At 36.5% G+C, this 11,974-nt stretch overlaps 2 protein-coding genes across 2 annotated transcripts; both read right to left on the bottom strand.

The window, feature by feature from the left end:
• On the bottom strand, positions 3-5,326 carry LOC18782160 (DNA (cytosine-5)-methyltransferase DRM2). The gene is made up of 11 exons (XM_020559120.1): positions 4,948-5,326; positions 3,771-3,839; positions 3,486-3,557; positions 2,955-3,092; positions 2,741-2,840; positions 2,600-2,646; positions 2,237-2,353; positions 1,915-2,014; positions 1,659-1,750; positions 831-1,553; positions 3-545 (listed from the first exon to the last, which is right to left on the bottom strand). The coding sequence occupies exons 3-11, from the start codon at positions 3,486-3,488 to the stop codon at positions 111-113; spliced, it is 1,755 nt and encodes a 584-aa protein (XP_020414709.1). The 5' UTR covers positions 3,489-3,557; positions 3,771-3,839; positions 4,948-5,326; the 3' UTR covers positions 3-110.
• Positions 6,533-10,347, bottom strand: LOC18783921 (shaggy-related protein kinase epsilon). The gene is made up of 14 exons (XM_020559121.1): positions 10,270-10,347; positions 10,059-10,176; positions 9,786-9,970; positions 9,571-9,663; positions 8,973-9,032; positions 8,571-8,843; positions 8,341-8,415; positions 8,195-8,251; positions 7,801-7,941; positions 7,646-7,696; positions 7,425-7,520; positions 7,254-7,337; positions 6,940-7,042; positions 6,533-6,854 (listed from the first exon to the last, which is right to left on the bottom strand). The coding sequence occupies exons 3-14, from the start codon at positions 9,897-9,899 to the stop codon at positions 6,772-6,774; spliced, it is 1,230 nt and encodes a 409-aa protein (XP_020414710.1). The 5' UTR covers positions 9,900-9,970; positions 10,059-10,176; positions 10,270-10,347; the 3' UTR covers positions 6,533-6,771.

Here is an 11,974-nt window from a genome sequence, read left to right as displayed (position 1 = left end):
ACTACCAGAACCAAATATCCAAACTTGAGAAAAAATAAAATGCAAGATCTTTTCTTGCTTGTCGAGGTTTCAATGCCGTAAAGTTACTTAAGCAGATGATTTACATGGAATCAATTGTTCTTTGACATTATACACTTGACCAAGTCTAGTATACGAAAGTAGTCATAGAAGAGCGAAGATTCTTTACCCTCGAGTCCATCTCGATGATGCCTGTTGCTGCCTGCAAGATTGTTACATGGACTCCCACCAACTACAAGATCAAAACCACCAAATAAATTCATATAATGCTCCAGGCTGTCACCATTCAGCTGCTGTACATCATCAAGGTCATACAAATTCCCTCTCTGGTTTGTTTGCTCCCACCAACTCCTCACAACACTTCTGTTCACTGCAGATTTCTCTACCGACACGACATTCTTCAGAGGGATACCAAGCCGGTGAAGAGCTATTTCTGCCCCGCCAATCCCAGAGAAAAGAGACAGGAGGTTTATGCCATTAGGAAACATCTCTCTCAAAACTGACAGATGGTATGCCACGGTATCAACCTGGAATAAGTTGAACTTGTAATCAAAATGCATATAATATCTGACAAACAGAAAATTCTAACTTGAAACTCTACTAGGGAAACTATGCAAGGGGGAAAAAACAAACAAACAACCGGCCATTTACATTAACTATTTCATGATTCTGCGCACAAAAAACAAACGGCAAAGACATAAACTTTTTCAAATTTTCAGGATTTACCAGCACATATGAATCAATGCATCATATATTAAAAATGAATATTAAATAGATCTAAATTCCAATGAAACAAAGACAGAATTCACTACCTGGAATGAATTCCCGAGTGATTTGTATCTGTCAGTCCTGCTTATTCCCCTTGTGTGGTTCTTTGGGAATCCCAAAAGCATTTCCACTTCATCAGGCTCAAGTGGGGCGACCTTGTTTCTTCCTACCCACACCAGATTCCACTTCCGGCATTCATCAAGAACATACTTTTGGACTCCCAGTGGTGGTTCACCATCATAATCCTCAATAGCCTTCCTGATCCTCTCTGTTAATTTTGCACTGGCAATGCAAGTTTGCAAGCAGTTCAGCTTTGTCCGTGTGTCCCATGAAGGCCACCATTTCCTTGTCAAGGGAAATGCCTCATGTATGGTGTTTGGAGGAAGTGGAATAAGAGGAAATCTATTATCAAGAGGAAGATTGTGAACATAACCTCTTTTCCTCGCGGCCGCACAAAAGTACTTGGAGTCAACAAACTCCGGTTGCACGTCATACAGGAAGCGGGATATAGTGGTCCAAACCCCTTTAGGAGCAAGTGCCACATTCTCATAGTAGAAATATGGTGGCCCTCTAGCTCCCTCTGGAAGATTCCTCTGTGTTTTCAAACATGGTTCAGATGGGATGCCAAACCCAACCATTGGATTTGGGAGATGAACTGTCTCATCATCTTCACCTGTGGTCTGGTTCCCAAGTCGCATCTGCCTTTTCTTTTTCAGCATCTCGTACTCAAGAAGTTTCCTCTTCTTGTATGCATGATTTGGTCTAGGCTGCAAAAGTAGAACCACCAATCACAATCTACTGAACATGGCATGAATAGATAAAACTGATTTTGTAGAAAACTCAAGAGACTATTAATTCTGTACTACTAATACCTTCTCTTCAAGAGGAAAATTGACATCTTCTGCCTTTGCCGTCTGAGCAGCAAATATGAAATCAGTCAACTCAACAACCGTGGAGTCAAGACCTGCAGTGTTTGAAAGAGGAAAAAGAGGGGCTGAGGAAGGAGATGCTGGTAATCACAAACTATTAGAATTGAATAAGAGACTGAGAAAGGATGGCAATGGCATAATCAACTGACTCAACTAGCAGAATCATCCAAAAAGAATCAAAGCAAAAGTAAAGTTATACCACATCTTTCTATTGCTATTGAAGCCTCCTCTACCGTGTACCCCATATTGACCAAGGACAATATCTTTTTCTCTTTCTCAGATGTAGGATTTATGATTTCCTGCAAAATAGTTAAATTAAAATGTCTTTGTCGTGAACCCACTATCCCGTGTACATTCGCTTATTAGCATATAAAATAGCGTGGACACAAGTTTTAATGATATTGCAGAAAAAAAAATGATATAATATATTTGTTGCTTGGAGAATTGAGGAAAAACGAAATATAAAGCTTAGCAAAAATAAAAGGAAAATGTATAATGTCAGAAAAGCTCACAATAACTACCTCATTATCAGAAAAGCTATCCATATCTGAAAAATCATCCAGAAAACTCTCTTCATTATCAGAAGAACAGTGATTACAATCAACTTGTTGCTGTTCTTGAGGAGAACTTTCAAGAGCCTGCGAAAATACAGCAAGAAAACAGACAAGTGTGAATTATTCTCCTTCTTTTTTCCTTTTAAGTCTGGAAGAATTTATGTTCTTAAAGTTTGGGAGCATGAGACCCAGGATACCTTTGACCCATTCACCTTGCAACAAAAATTTAAAATATGTGCTTTGTGTTACCAAGCTCAAACCCAAAATTATCTATATCTCCAAGAATAAGTATCCAAAGCAGCATTGGCAAACGAAGAAATGTTGACTCACCGAATATGTGAGGAGGGTTTCCAGAATTGAATCCGTATTCTCCTCTCCTGGATATTCCATAAAAGCGATGTTATAAAGTGTTATAATTGAAACAGTCCAGGGGAAAACTCGTGCTGAAATGACATGATACAGTGCTCTTACCATGTTCCTGAATTGCTTTGGCAACCATTTTTCCAGAAAATCCCATCCCAATAAAATGATCAACAACTTTGGAATTGGAAGGACCTGGAGATGAGCTTGACTATAGGAAGAAAAAGGAATTGCATGTTAATTATGTAATATATATTAAATACCCAATCAAGATTTTCATCAGGTATATATTATATTTCAGAAAAACTGATGCAAAAACGTTTACCTCCCCACAGCCCACAACAGCTTCTCCACCAGGAACTGTCAGACTTGAAGAAGAAGATAAAGTGAAGTTATCAATTTCCAGCTCATCTTCTGTATTCCAGTCAATATCATTCCCATCTTCGCCAGAAGTATTTCCATCCTGCACAAAGTTTATATAAACACACGTTAACAACAAAAAGAAGTAAACTGGACTGACAAATACTAGACAGAACGATTTTAGTCAACTGAGGGTTCACTCAAGCATTACAACTGCAGTAAACTAACAATAGAACTATCAAATACAGCCAAACAGCCCAGACTGTAAAAAATTATACAAAAACCCAATAAATAGCTGCCTAAATTCCACATTCAGCAAGAAAGATCAATCTATAAATTCGGAAGAAAACAGACCCCGCAACAGCTGGTGTTTACAAATTGTGTGCAATAACCAAAAAGGTCTGCAAACCGCAATAATTTAATAAATTCAAAATAAAGAGTGACTAAAAATTAACAAGGGACTAATGAATACAGAACTTAGTTAGAAAACTAGTACCATTTCTCTTCAAGCTATGTTTGGCACACGCAGAGGTTTGCAAGCTGTCCAAGTAATACACAGAAGGAATAACTGCCAAAAAAATGCTAAGTTTAATTAATTCCCTAACTTTCATAACAGGCCTTGTAATAGACAACTGGGATTACATACTCATACTAATGTACCATAAAATATTACTTAAAAGATCAAGTAATGTTGTTCAGCCGTCTAAAGAATGACTCAACCAAGCCATTGGCTGTGGCATACGGATCTTTTTTATAGGGAGATTGATGATGCAGGGCTTACATGGGTGGTTAAGCAATAGCAATCGTGTCCCAGATGAACCCAGCTGCGGAGCTATCCCAAGAACCGTTGCTGAAGAGATTCTCATTAATTAGTGTAATGTTAATGAAGGAAACAAGAAATAATAATATCACCATCAACAATAAAGTTACAATCATAAATTCTCATGATAATACCTAAATTGGAAAAACTGTACGTAAAGACAAAGTAGCCCAAAATTGGTAGAGAATGAATTCAGGGGAGTTGCCCTGACTACCATCACAGGAAATCATTCTTAGCATCTTATGGTTCAGGGAAGACACGTAAGACTTTTAAATGTAAAGCTATGTTGTCATTGTATGTTATGGCTGAATCATTTTAAAACGTATGCATCATTTTGTATGTTATACTTGAATTCAATTTCACCATTGATGTATTTCTATCTCCTAAGATTCTAAATGATAATTTCCAAACTTGGTGAAAATTTTCAAGCTTAGGGAGTTTAAGTCTTACAAACAGTATAAAACCAATATTGAAATAGTAGTAACATACAGGGCGTTATCAACTACTTCTCAACTGCAGTTGACTAGTACTTGACACGAACACGACACAACCCAGCAAGAAGCCGACAAAACTCAATTATCACCATTATCACCAAAGGGGTTGCAAAGAATATAACATCCATGAGGCCACAAGTTAAAAAATTCATTTAGCATTGCCAAAGAAATATTGGATTTTTCATCCATTCTTTAAACAATAAATGGCCACCTTGTAGATTTCAATATGGACCAAACCCCCCTTATCCCCTATTCTTCCTAATTTCAGGATTTGAAAGCCACAACAGTCTCCGCCATCTAATAACATCCACAAAACCCCCTATTTCTTCAACATCAAGCAGACTAGGAAACAATCTCTACTCTCTATTAATACAAAACGTAAACCCCCCCATTTGTTTACTGAGACAATTGAGGAAAATGAGGAACAAAATCTTTAAAAAGTTCTCATCATGTCCTACTTTCTACGGCAACCAAACAGTGCATTACATTACATCAGTTGCATAAAGAAACTCTTAATCATTAACAGATTCATAAAATTAAATTAAAAAACCCTAATCAACAACAAACATGACGAGAAAGTAATAAGTTACAACTTATAACCGCGATTTGAAAAAAATAACTAGCCTTGCTCAAAGAAAATTTACCTCCGCAAGCTGAAAATGCAGAGGACCTCTGTGATCGTGAAGGCCTCCTCGTTAATATCGGAAATGCACTTCACCTCACCAAAAATTAGCCTTGTGGCTTTGTACGGTGAATATGAATAGAGCTCCGCCCGTTGAAAAGAGAAACGGGAAAAGGGGCGAGGAAATCTGCAAGGGAGACAAGAAGAGCCACTTGCAGAGAAAACCTAGAGAGAGATAGTTGTCGGTCTAGATAGAGACACTGGTTGCAGTCGAGAGTTGCGAGAACCAGCGCTGAAGAACTCGAGGGAGGAACATGGTGCCTGCCGGGTGCGTTTAGAAACGCACAACGACACGGGCGTGATGTGAAAAACGTTCAAATACTCGCTCGCTCAATCGGTTTAACTCCCGCTGTATATTTTATAATAAATTTGTGTTAAATTATATAAATTCATTACAGAAATTAGTTTTATATTCTCTCTCTTTCGTAACACTTTTCTTGAAGCTTCTTTGCGTTATTTATACGAGTGTGAATAGCGTTTCTCTTTATTTATTCAAATTTTATATATTAACTAGAAAAGCAAAAGCTGGGTCCAGTCAATGGGCCTCACCTTTTGCTGTGTGGTGGGATGAGCAAGTATGTTAATTTCATACTCTCAAGAGTATGAAATTAAGATTCTCATTTTCTCTTTAGTGGAAAGTGACATAAGCAAGTCAGAACAATAATTATTAAGAGTTACCCTAATTCGTATCTCAACGACCTCACATGGCATGTATAATTTGTATAATAAGTGAGTACAAGCAAAAGACAAAAATATATTTTTTAAGTGAAACTCAAACTAAGTGTCAATAACATTTGTCTATACGCCATATAATCAATTAGCATATAGAAAGGAAACTTTGTTCAAGTTAGAAAATAACGATATTTTTGGTAAAATTCACAAAAGCAAATAATTGTTTATAAAGTTATGTTTCCAATTTTCCATATTTATGTGATTTTGTTGATACACTTTTAAGGTTGATTATATAGTCCCGTGTCGGGTTTGTTTTGTATGATCTTTTCTAATAGGGCATGACAATGAGGAAATGTGTGTATGTTTGTTTTTGATGAAATTACTCTTTTGTTACTCATTAATTATCTTATCTTCCCTTTCAAACATTAGGACATAATAAAACCAGCCATCATGTTTAGCAGTGGTCACGGTGGTGGCCGCAGCCAGCTTGGAAACCGACCATATCGGCCGACTGACAAGAGGAGAGGGCCGGGCTACGTGGGGAATTAAAAACTTTTGCATGTTCAAATGTTTAAGGGCAAAATGAGAAAACAAATCTAACAAAAACAAAAGTGAGAGTGAGAGCCGAGTTATTTTATTGGCTTCAAATAGAATCACGATATGCAAACAATTCAAGTATAATCTGTCTGGCATGAGCATGATCAAAATCACTCAGAACAGGTGCGAAATATCACATTGTCGCCTAGTTACCAAATCTGCAGAGTTTAAGCTACCAATGATTTCAAGCATATTGGCATAGCAGGCCGCAGTAACACATGGAAACTATACTTATATGCACTTGAACCAATTCTAAATCATGCGATATTTCCATGGAAGCACATAAAAAGGGAGAGAGGTAGAGAGAGATTCTACTAAGTCTGATAAATCTTAGTACATACATTATCCAATCAATAGTCCGTCAGGAGTTCCGAGAGTGTAATGTGCCAGATTGAAAAACCAGAAAAAGCAGTGTTGGAACTATTTCGAGGAAACAAACTAGGATGTCCCTAATTTTTTCGCTAGCATTACAACAGTACAGTCTTGCTGCAAACGAATTTGCCTTGGTGTGCCTTATCTAGATACCTAGAAAAGCACATTGTTTTCGGGCATGCTCAGGTATCAGTCTGGACAGAAGCTCAAAAGTTGCTCCCTTCAGCTCTGCACAAGCATCATCATTCCAAACGCATTATCAGCAGCATATATATATGTACAGGGATATCAATCACAGAAATGAAGAGCAAACCTTGAGGCTTGAAGTTGAATAGAGGAGGCAAAGGGCGCCCATTAGGGAGACGAGCATTAGGATCACGGAGTTGATCAAAAAATGGGTGGACACAGGCCTCGAGCTGCCAAAATAAAGAAAATAAACAACTACATTTGATAATTTGCTATCTAATACAGGCATAAGAATTTCAAGTTCAATGCAATTAAAAGTTTAATACTCCAATGTCCCACTAATGTCCATCATAAGAAACTGGATTAAATAGAAGATCTGAAGAACTAAATCTCATCCTTGCCATTTTCGCATGAAGACTTCAAAAGAATAAAGATACTTACAGCAGTGCATCTTAGACTTGGAGAATACTGAAGTAGTCTTGACACAAGATCTACTGCTTCTGGGGGCATGCGCTTGTGGAATATCTGCACGAAAAGAAGATAATACAAATGAAAATGGCATGCAAAACCATCAGAGAAGAGCAATTGTCAGCAAGGAAGCTAGAAACTCACTTTGTGCCAAGGGTGAGCCTTGATTTGTGGGAATTTGAATTCTGTATAATTCGGGTTCATACATTTGATTTCCTCACGAGTTGGCGTTCCCAGTACCTAATTTCGGTGAAGAAATGCTAATTCAGTTCAAATTGCAAAAGCTGATTGATCAAAATTTCGAGTTGATCGAAAGATGGATATATACTTTCCACCATCCATGCAGAAGGTCACTAGAACATTACCTTAATAATCTCAACAAGCTGATCAACTCCACTTTCACCTGGGAACAGGGGCTACAACAAGGTTGCCAAAACAGAGAGGAAAAACAACAAAATGTGAATCCATTTCCTGCTAAAAATAAAAGAATAAGTAGAACTTTTTATCCCGTATAGAAAACCTGTCCAAGAAGCAGTTCAGCAAGAACACAACCCACAGACCATATGTCAATGGCAGTAGTGTATTCAGTTGCCCCAAATATAAGCTCAGGTGCTCGATAATAACGAGAACAAATATATGATATATTTGGCTCGCCTTTGACCTGTCATGGATAACGATGAAAAAGTTCAGACAAAACAAGGAAGGCAGACCCAAACATACCATGCATGAAACTGAAAATGGGTCAAGACCACTTGGCGTCATCTGCATGAACATGAACAAGAACACAAGTGTAGTAATGCATTTAAAGTTGTACTGGAGAGTCTAGTTTTATGCATTCATCCATGCGTTATATATTGCTCTATTGCCAATAAATGTTCTACTGTAAGAAATAAGACACTAGAAGAAGAGAATACCAGGACTTTTGCACTTCCAAAATCACACAGCTTAACCTGATGAGTATGGGGATTAACCTGAAACAACATATTGTAGTGGCAAAATTAAAATACGACTAAGTAAAAGAAAAGGGGAAAAAATAAGGAGGATATATTCAACTACAAACCAAGAGATTCTGCGGCTTAATGTCTCTGTGGCATACACCTATCCCTCCATGAATATATGCCAGAGCTCTACAAATCTGACAAGAATGAAAACCAAGCAAAATAAAGTTACCAAAAGAACTTGTACCTGAAAACCAGAAAATTTCTGTCATAATCTTTTGCACAATAATATATTAGTCAAGATCTGATTTTCAATTTAGTTTCTACAAATAGTCCAAAGAACAACAAAAACCTGATATGTATAGAGTTTGACATATATCAGAGGCATCCGCTGATTGGCTTTGCTATAGTGTTTTGACACACGATAAACAGTCTCAGGTACATATTCAAGCACAAGATTCAGATAGAGCTCATCCTTATCCGTGGTTGAAAAGAAACAATGTTTGAGTGACACAACATTAGGATGGTCAAGCAGACGCATTGTTTGCAACTCTCGGTTCTTGTATCTCTTGTCCTGCAAAACCTTCTTGATTGCAACAGTTTCTCCAGTTTCTAGGCATTTAGCCTGCAAAATAAGATAATTGAGGCTTCGAGTATGTGATATGTGATAGTCAAAAGAGGTCAGCCTTCCTATTATTAATGGTTTTTTTCTCTTCATAAATAGATAACTAAGAATCTGTAAGTCAGACATTACCTGAAATACAATACCAAATGACCCTTGCCCAACAACACGCTCTGCCATGTAACTTATGGTCTGCACAATGAATCAGAGAGGGTTTAATGCTAAGCGCTTCAACATGTCAGATAAGCGTTGAAGTTTAAGATACTGTAACTTATATCTAACTAATAGCACTATTAATGGATCAGGTTTCTAGCACAATGTAGTATCTTAACTTGCAAGGACAAAAATATGGAAACACTACTATTTGAGGTTAAACAAATTACAAAATACTGATTTGGGAGACCATGTATCTCCTTTGGTTTTAAGTTATATTACTACACGTTTGCCGAAACTTAGGTATAGCGCTTAGCCTTTTTCTAATCTAAGCGTTTTGTAGCTAATATCTATTTATGTGCACATATTGTCTGTATATATATCACATTAGCATATGCTTTCCATATTAGTGATTCTATAATTTAATCCCCGATAAAAACATAAAAACTTCATGGCACTTATCCATTCTTTTCCTGAATGATTCATGTCATAACATAATTTAATTTATCTATTCCTTCATCCCACATCTTAACCAGCAAGTAATTACAACTGTGATTTTAAACTGAGCAAAATGCACCTGTTTAGGCTGACCATTTCGACCCCCGATCGTAGTTACAATAATGTGGCCAGTTTCAGTTCCATTGCCATTCACCACAGCTGTTTCCATTTCCTAACAAAAATCAATAAAACAGTCAACAAAGAAATGAAATATAAATTGAAGTTCTTAAAAGTTATATAACTATAAATAAATAAATGCTGTGCAACAGAAACAATTCAACTTAAGCAAAGCACCTTCTCATCTTTGATCTTCATTTCATTAATTTCCTCTGGGAGCTTATCAGCAAACTTTGTGTTGCCACTAGGATTTTCAGCAGCCGGAGCAGCTGCTGTACCAGCTGAAGCCATGTATCTTGTACTGTGTAGGAACCAACAGGTTCGAGTTTGCAAATTCTATGGGAGCTACGATGATTTATGACCTGAATTTTGTATAATAAAAAAAAAGAAAATATAAATCACAAAACTACACCACAACAACAACAACAACAGTATAAGTAAAGAGAAAACCTGTGAAGCTGCAAGTGCCTGGCATTCTACATTTGCTAGCTAGCTGAGCTCGTCGTCGATCTGAACAACTTCAATACTGGGCTGGGGAGTTGAGCGAAAGAGAAACCCTAACGATTTTCTAGCAACAGAAAATATGATTAAAAAAAAAGTGAAAAGAGGGAGAGAGGGAGAAAGTCTTTTTACTCTCGGCAGTTTCAGAGACGTTTCTTACGAGTTTGACTAAGCGAGACCCCTTTGGATACTCTGTCTTTCTGATTCTGAATAAACAGAGCGGGACCCAACCTGTTTTATCAAATCTAGTTAAGAGTTCGTTGGTGTCCATGTTTGAGACTGATTTCATACGTGGCACTGAGCTGGACCGTTTCAAGACTGACGCCACATGAACATTGTTAAGTAGTTTCCGCATATCGTTGGTGAAGGAAATTTGATAGCAAATGCTTTGGCGAATGATGGATACAAACATGCTCGGTCGCGTATACGGTTTAGTAATTTTCCGTTTAATTCAGATTGTAAAGTTAAATTTGTTTGAAGAGATTCTTATAAGATCCTCTTAGATTAGAGCTACAAACTCATAACACATATTCTTATTAAAATTGCATGTTAACATAAAAGTACATGTGTAGTTGATGGTGTTCATACATATTCCTTTCCAAGCTACAAATCTATTAACGCATAATGTTATTCTTATCGCATTTTGATACCGCAATACAGCCATATTTCATGATTCAATCGATGACTGATATTTATACTACATTCTATGAGAGCATTCTTATTACAGGTAACTGATCACCTAATCTTATCATATGACATATTAGATAAGACCTTCTCAAAATGATGTGAACAAACTACACTAATTACTTTAAAATCTTTATTTTTCTGCTTTGAAACAAGAGATTTTGCCATTTAAACATAAAATTGGAACAATGCTTAAGTTCTGATAGTTAAGGTGCCGTTGTTTGTGTGAGGTAGAAGAAAATGTGGCAAGACTTAATCGTATGTATCATAATCATACCTATAAATAAGTGCATTCAACAAGTGTTACAAAGGAGAAAAACTCTTACATAATAGGATAACACTTATTATTATTATCGGTGAATAAAACAATGACACGTAAAATACATGTTACATGTAAGTTTTTTTTATCACGGAGAGCCTATGTTTTGAGTTTTATATCTAATAGGGCCTCTTAAAGAATGGGCCCACCTCATAGGCTCCTAAAACAAATTTTTAAAAATAAAAAGTCTGAGGTGGCACCTATTATATAAGCCTTATATTAAATAATGGGCCCATTAAGTCTTCATTATCTTTCACGTCCGTCGGCCTTGTCTACGGGCTCACCAACGTGCCGCAGCCTAGAGAAGCCTGCAAATCCCTGTCCAATTAGCCCAATCAGAAATTATTTTTTTAGACATTTAGTCATATATTCATTTTTAGTATTAAAATTATAAATAAATTATACATTATTTAATTTTTATAAATAAACTATAAAAAAAATTCAAAAAATGACAGCTGGCACTATTGAATTTAATTTTGATTATTAAATTACTTTGATGCCCTATTGAGTGTTTTGGGCTTTTTATGAGGTTTTGGAGTTGGGTTTGTTTTAAGAAATCAATGGCAGTTTTGTAATTCAAGATAAGTTAAAAGTTTTTTTGTTATTTTGTAAATAGGTTTTGGGTGTGTTTCTAAAGTCCATTTCATATAGTTTTTTTAAAATAATTTGGGCTCCTATATTGGGTATAATAGTGAATCTTCATTCTTTTTTTTTTTGGAAGCAGTTGTGATGTTTTTTACTAAGATGTCATGAAATGCGAACCTGAAATCGCAAGTTTAGATCACTTTCAATAGGCTAAACCCCTGTTGGCGGTTGTGATGATTTTTAATCAGTGTAATTTGAGGCTATAAATTTATAATAA

This window comes from Prunus persica, chromosome G3 (assembly GCF_000346465.2).
Source record: "Prunus persica cultivar Lovell chromosome G3, Prunus_persica_NCBIv2, whole genome shotgun sequence".
Taxonomy (NCBI): Eukaryota; Viridiplantae; Streptophyta; class Magnoliopsida; order Rosales; family Rosaceae; genus Prunus; species Prunus persica.
This window is presented reverse-complemented; position numbering and strand designations above follow the sequence as displayed.

Excerpts from the sequence above, each read along its gene's own strand:
- LOC18782160 (XM_020559120.1), bottom strand. Across the intron at positions 2,841-2,954 it reads CTGTTGTGGGCTGTGGGGAG|TCAAGCTCATCTCCAGGTCC; the intron begins GTAAACGTTTTT and ends TTCTTCCTATAG. Across the intron at positions 2,354-2,599 it reads AAACCCTCCTCACATATTCG|GCTCTTGAAAGTTCTCCTCA; the intron begins GTGAGTCAACAT and ends GTATTTTCGCAG.
- LOC18783921 (XM_020559121.1), bottom strand. The coding sequence starts at position 9,899 with ATGGCTTCAGCTGGTACAGCAGCTGCTCCGGCTGCTGAAAATCCTAGT. Across the intron at positions 7,043-7,253 it reads CAAGTCTAAGATGCACTGCT|CTCGAGGCCTGTGTCCACCC; the intron begins GTAAGTATCTTT and ends TTATTTTGGCAG. Across the intron at positions 6,855-6,939 it reads ATTCAACTTCAAGCCTCAAG|AGCTGAAGGGAGCAACTTTT; the intron begins GTTTGCTCTTCA and ends ATGCTTGTGCAG.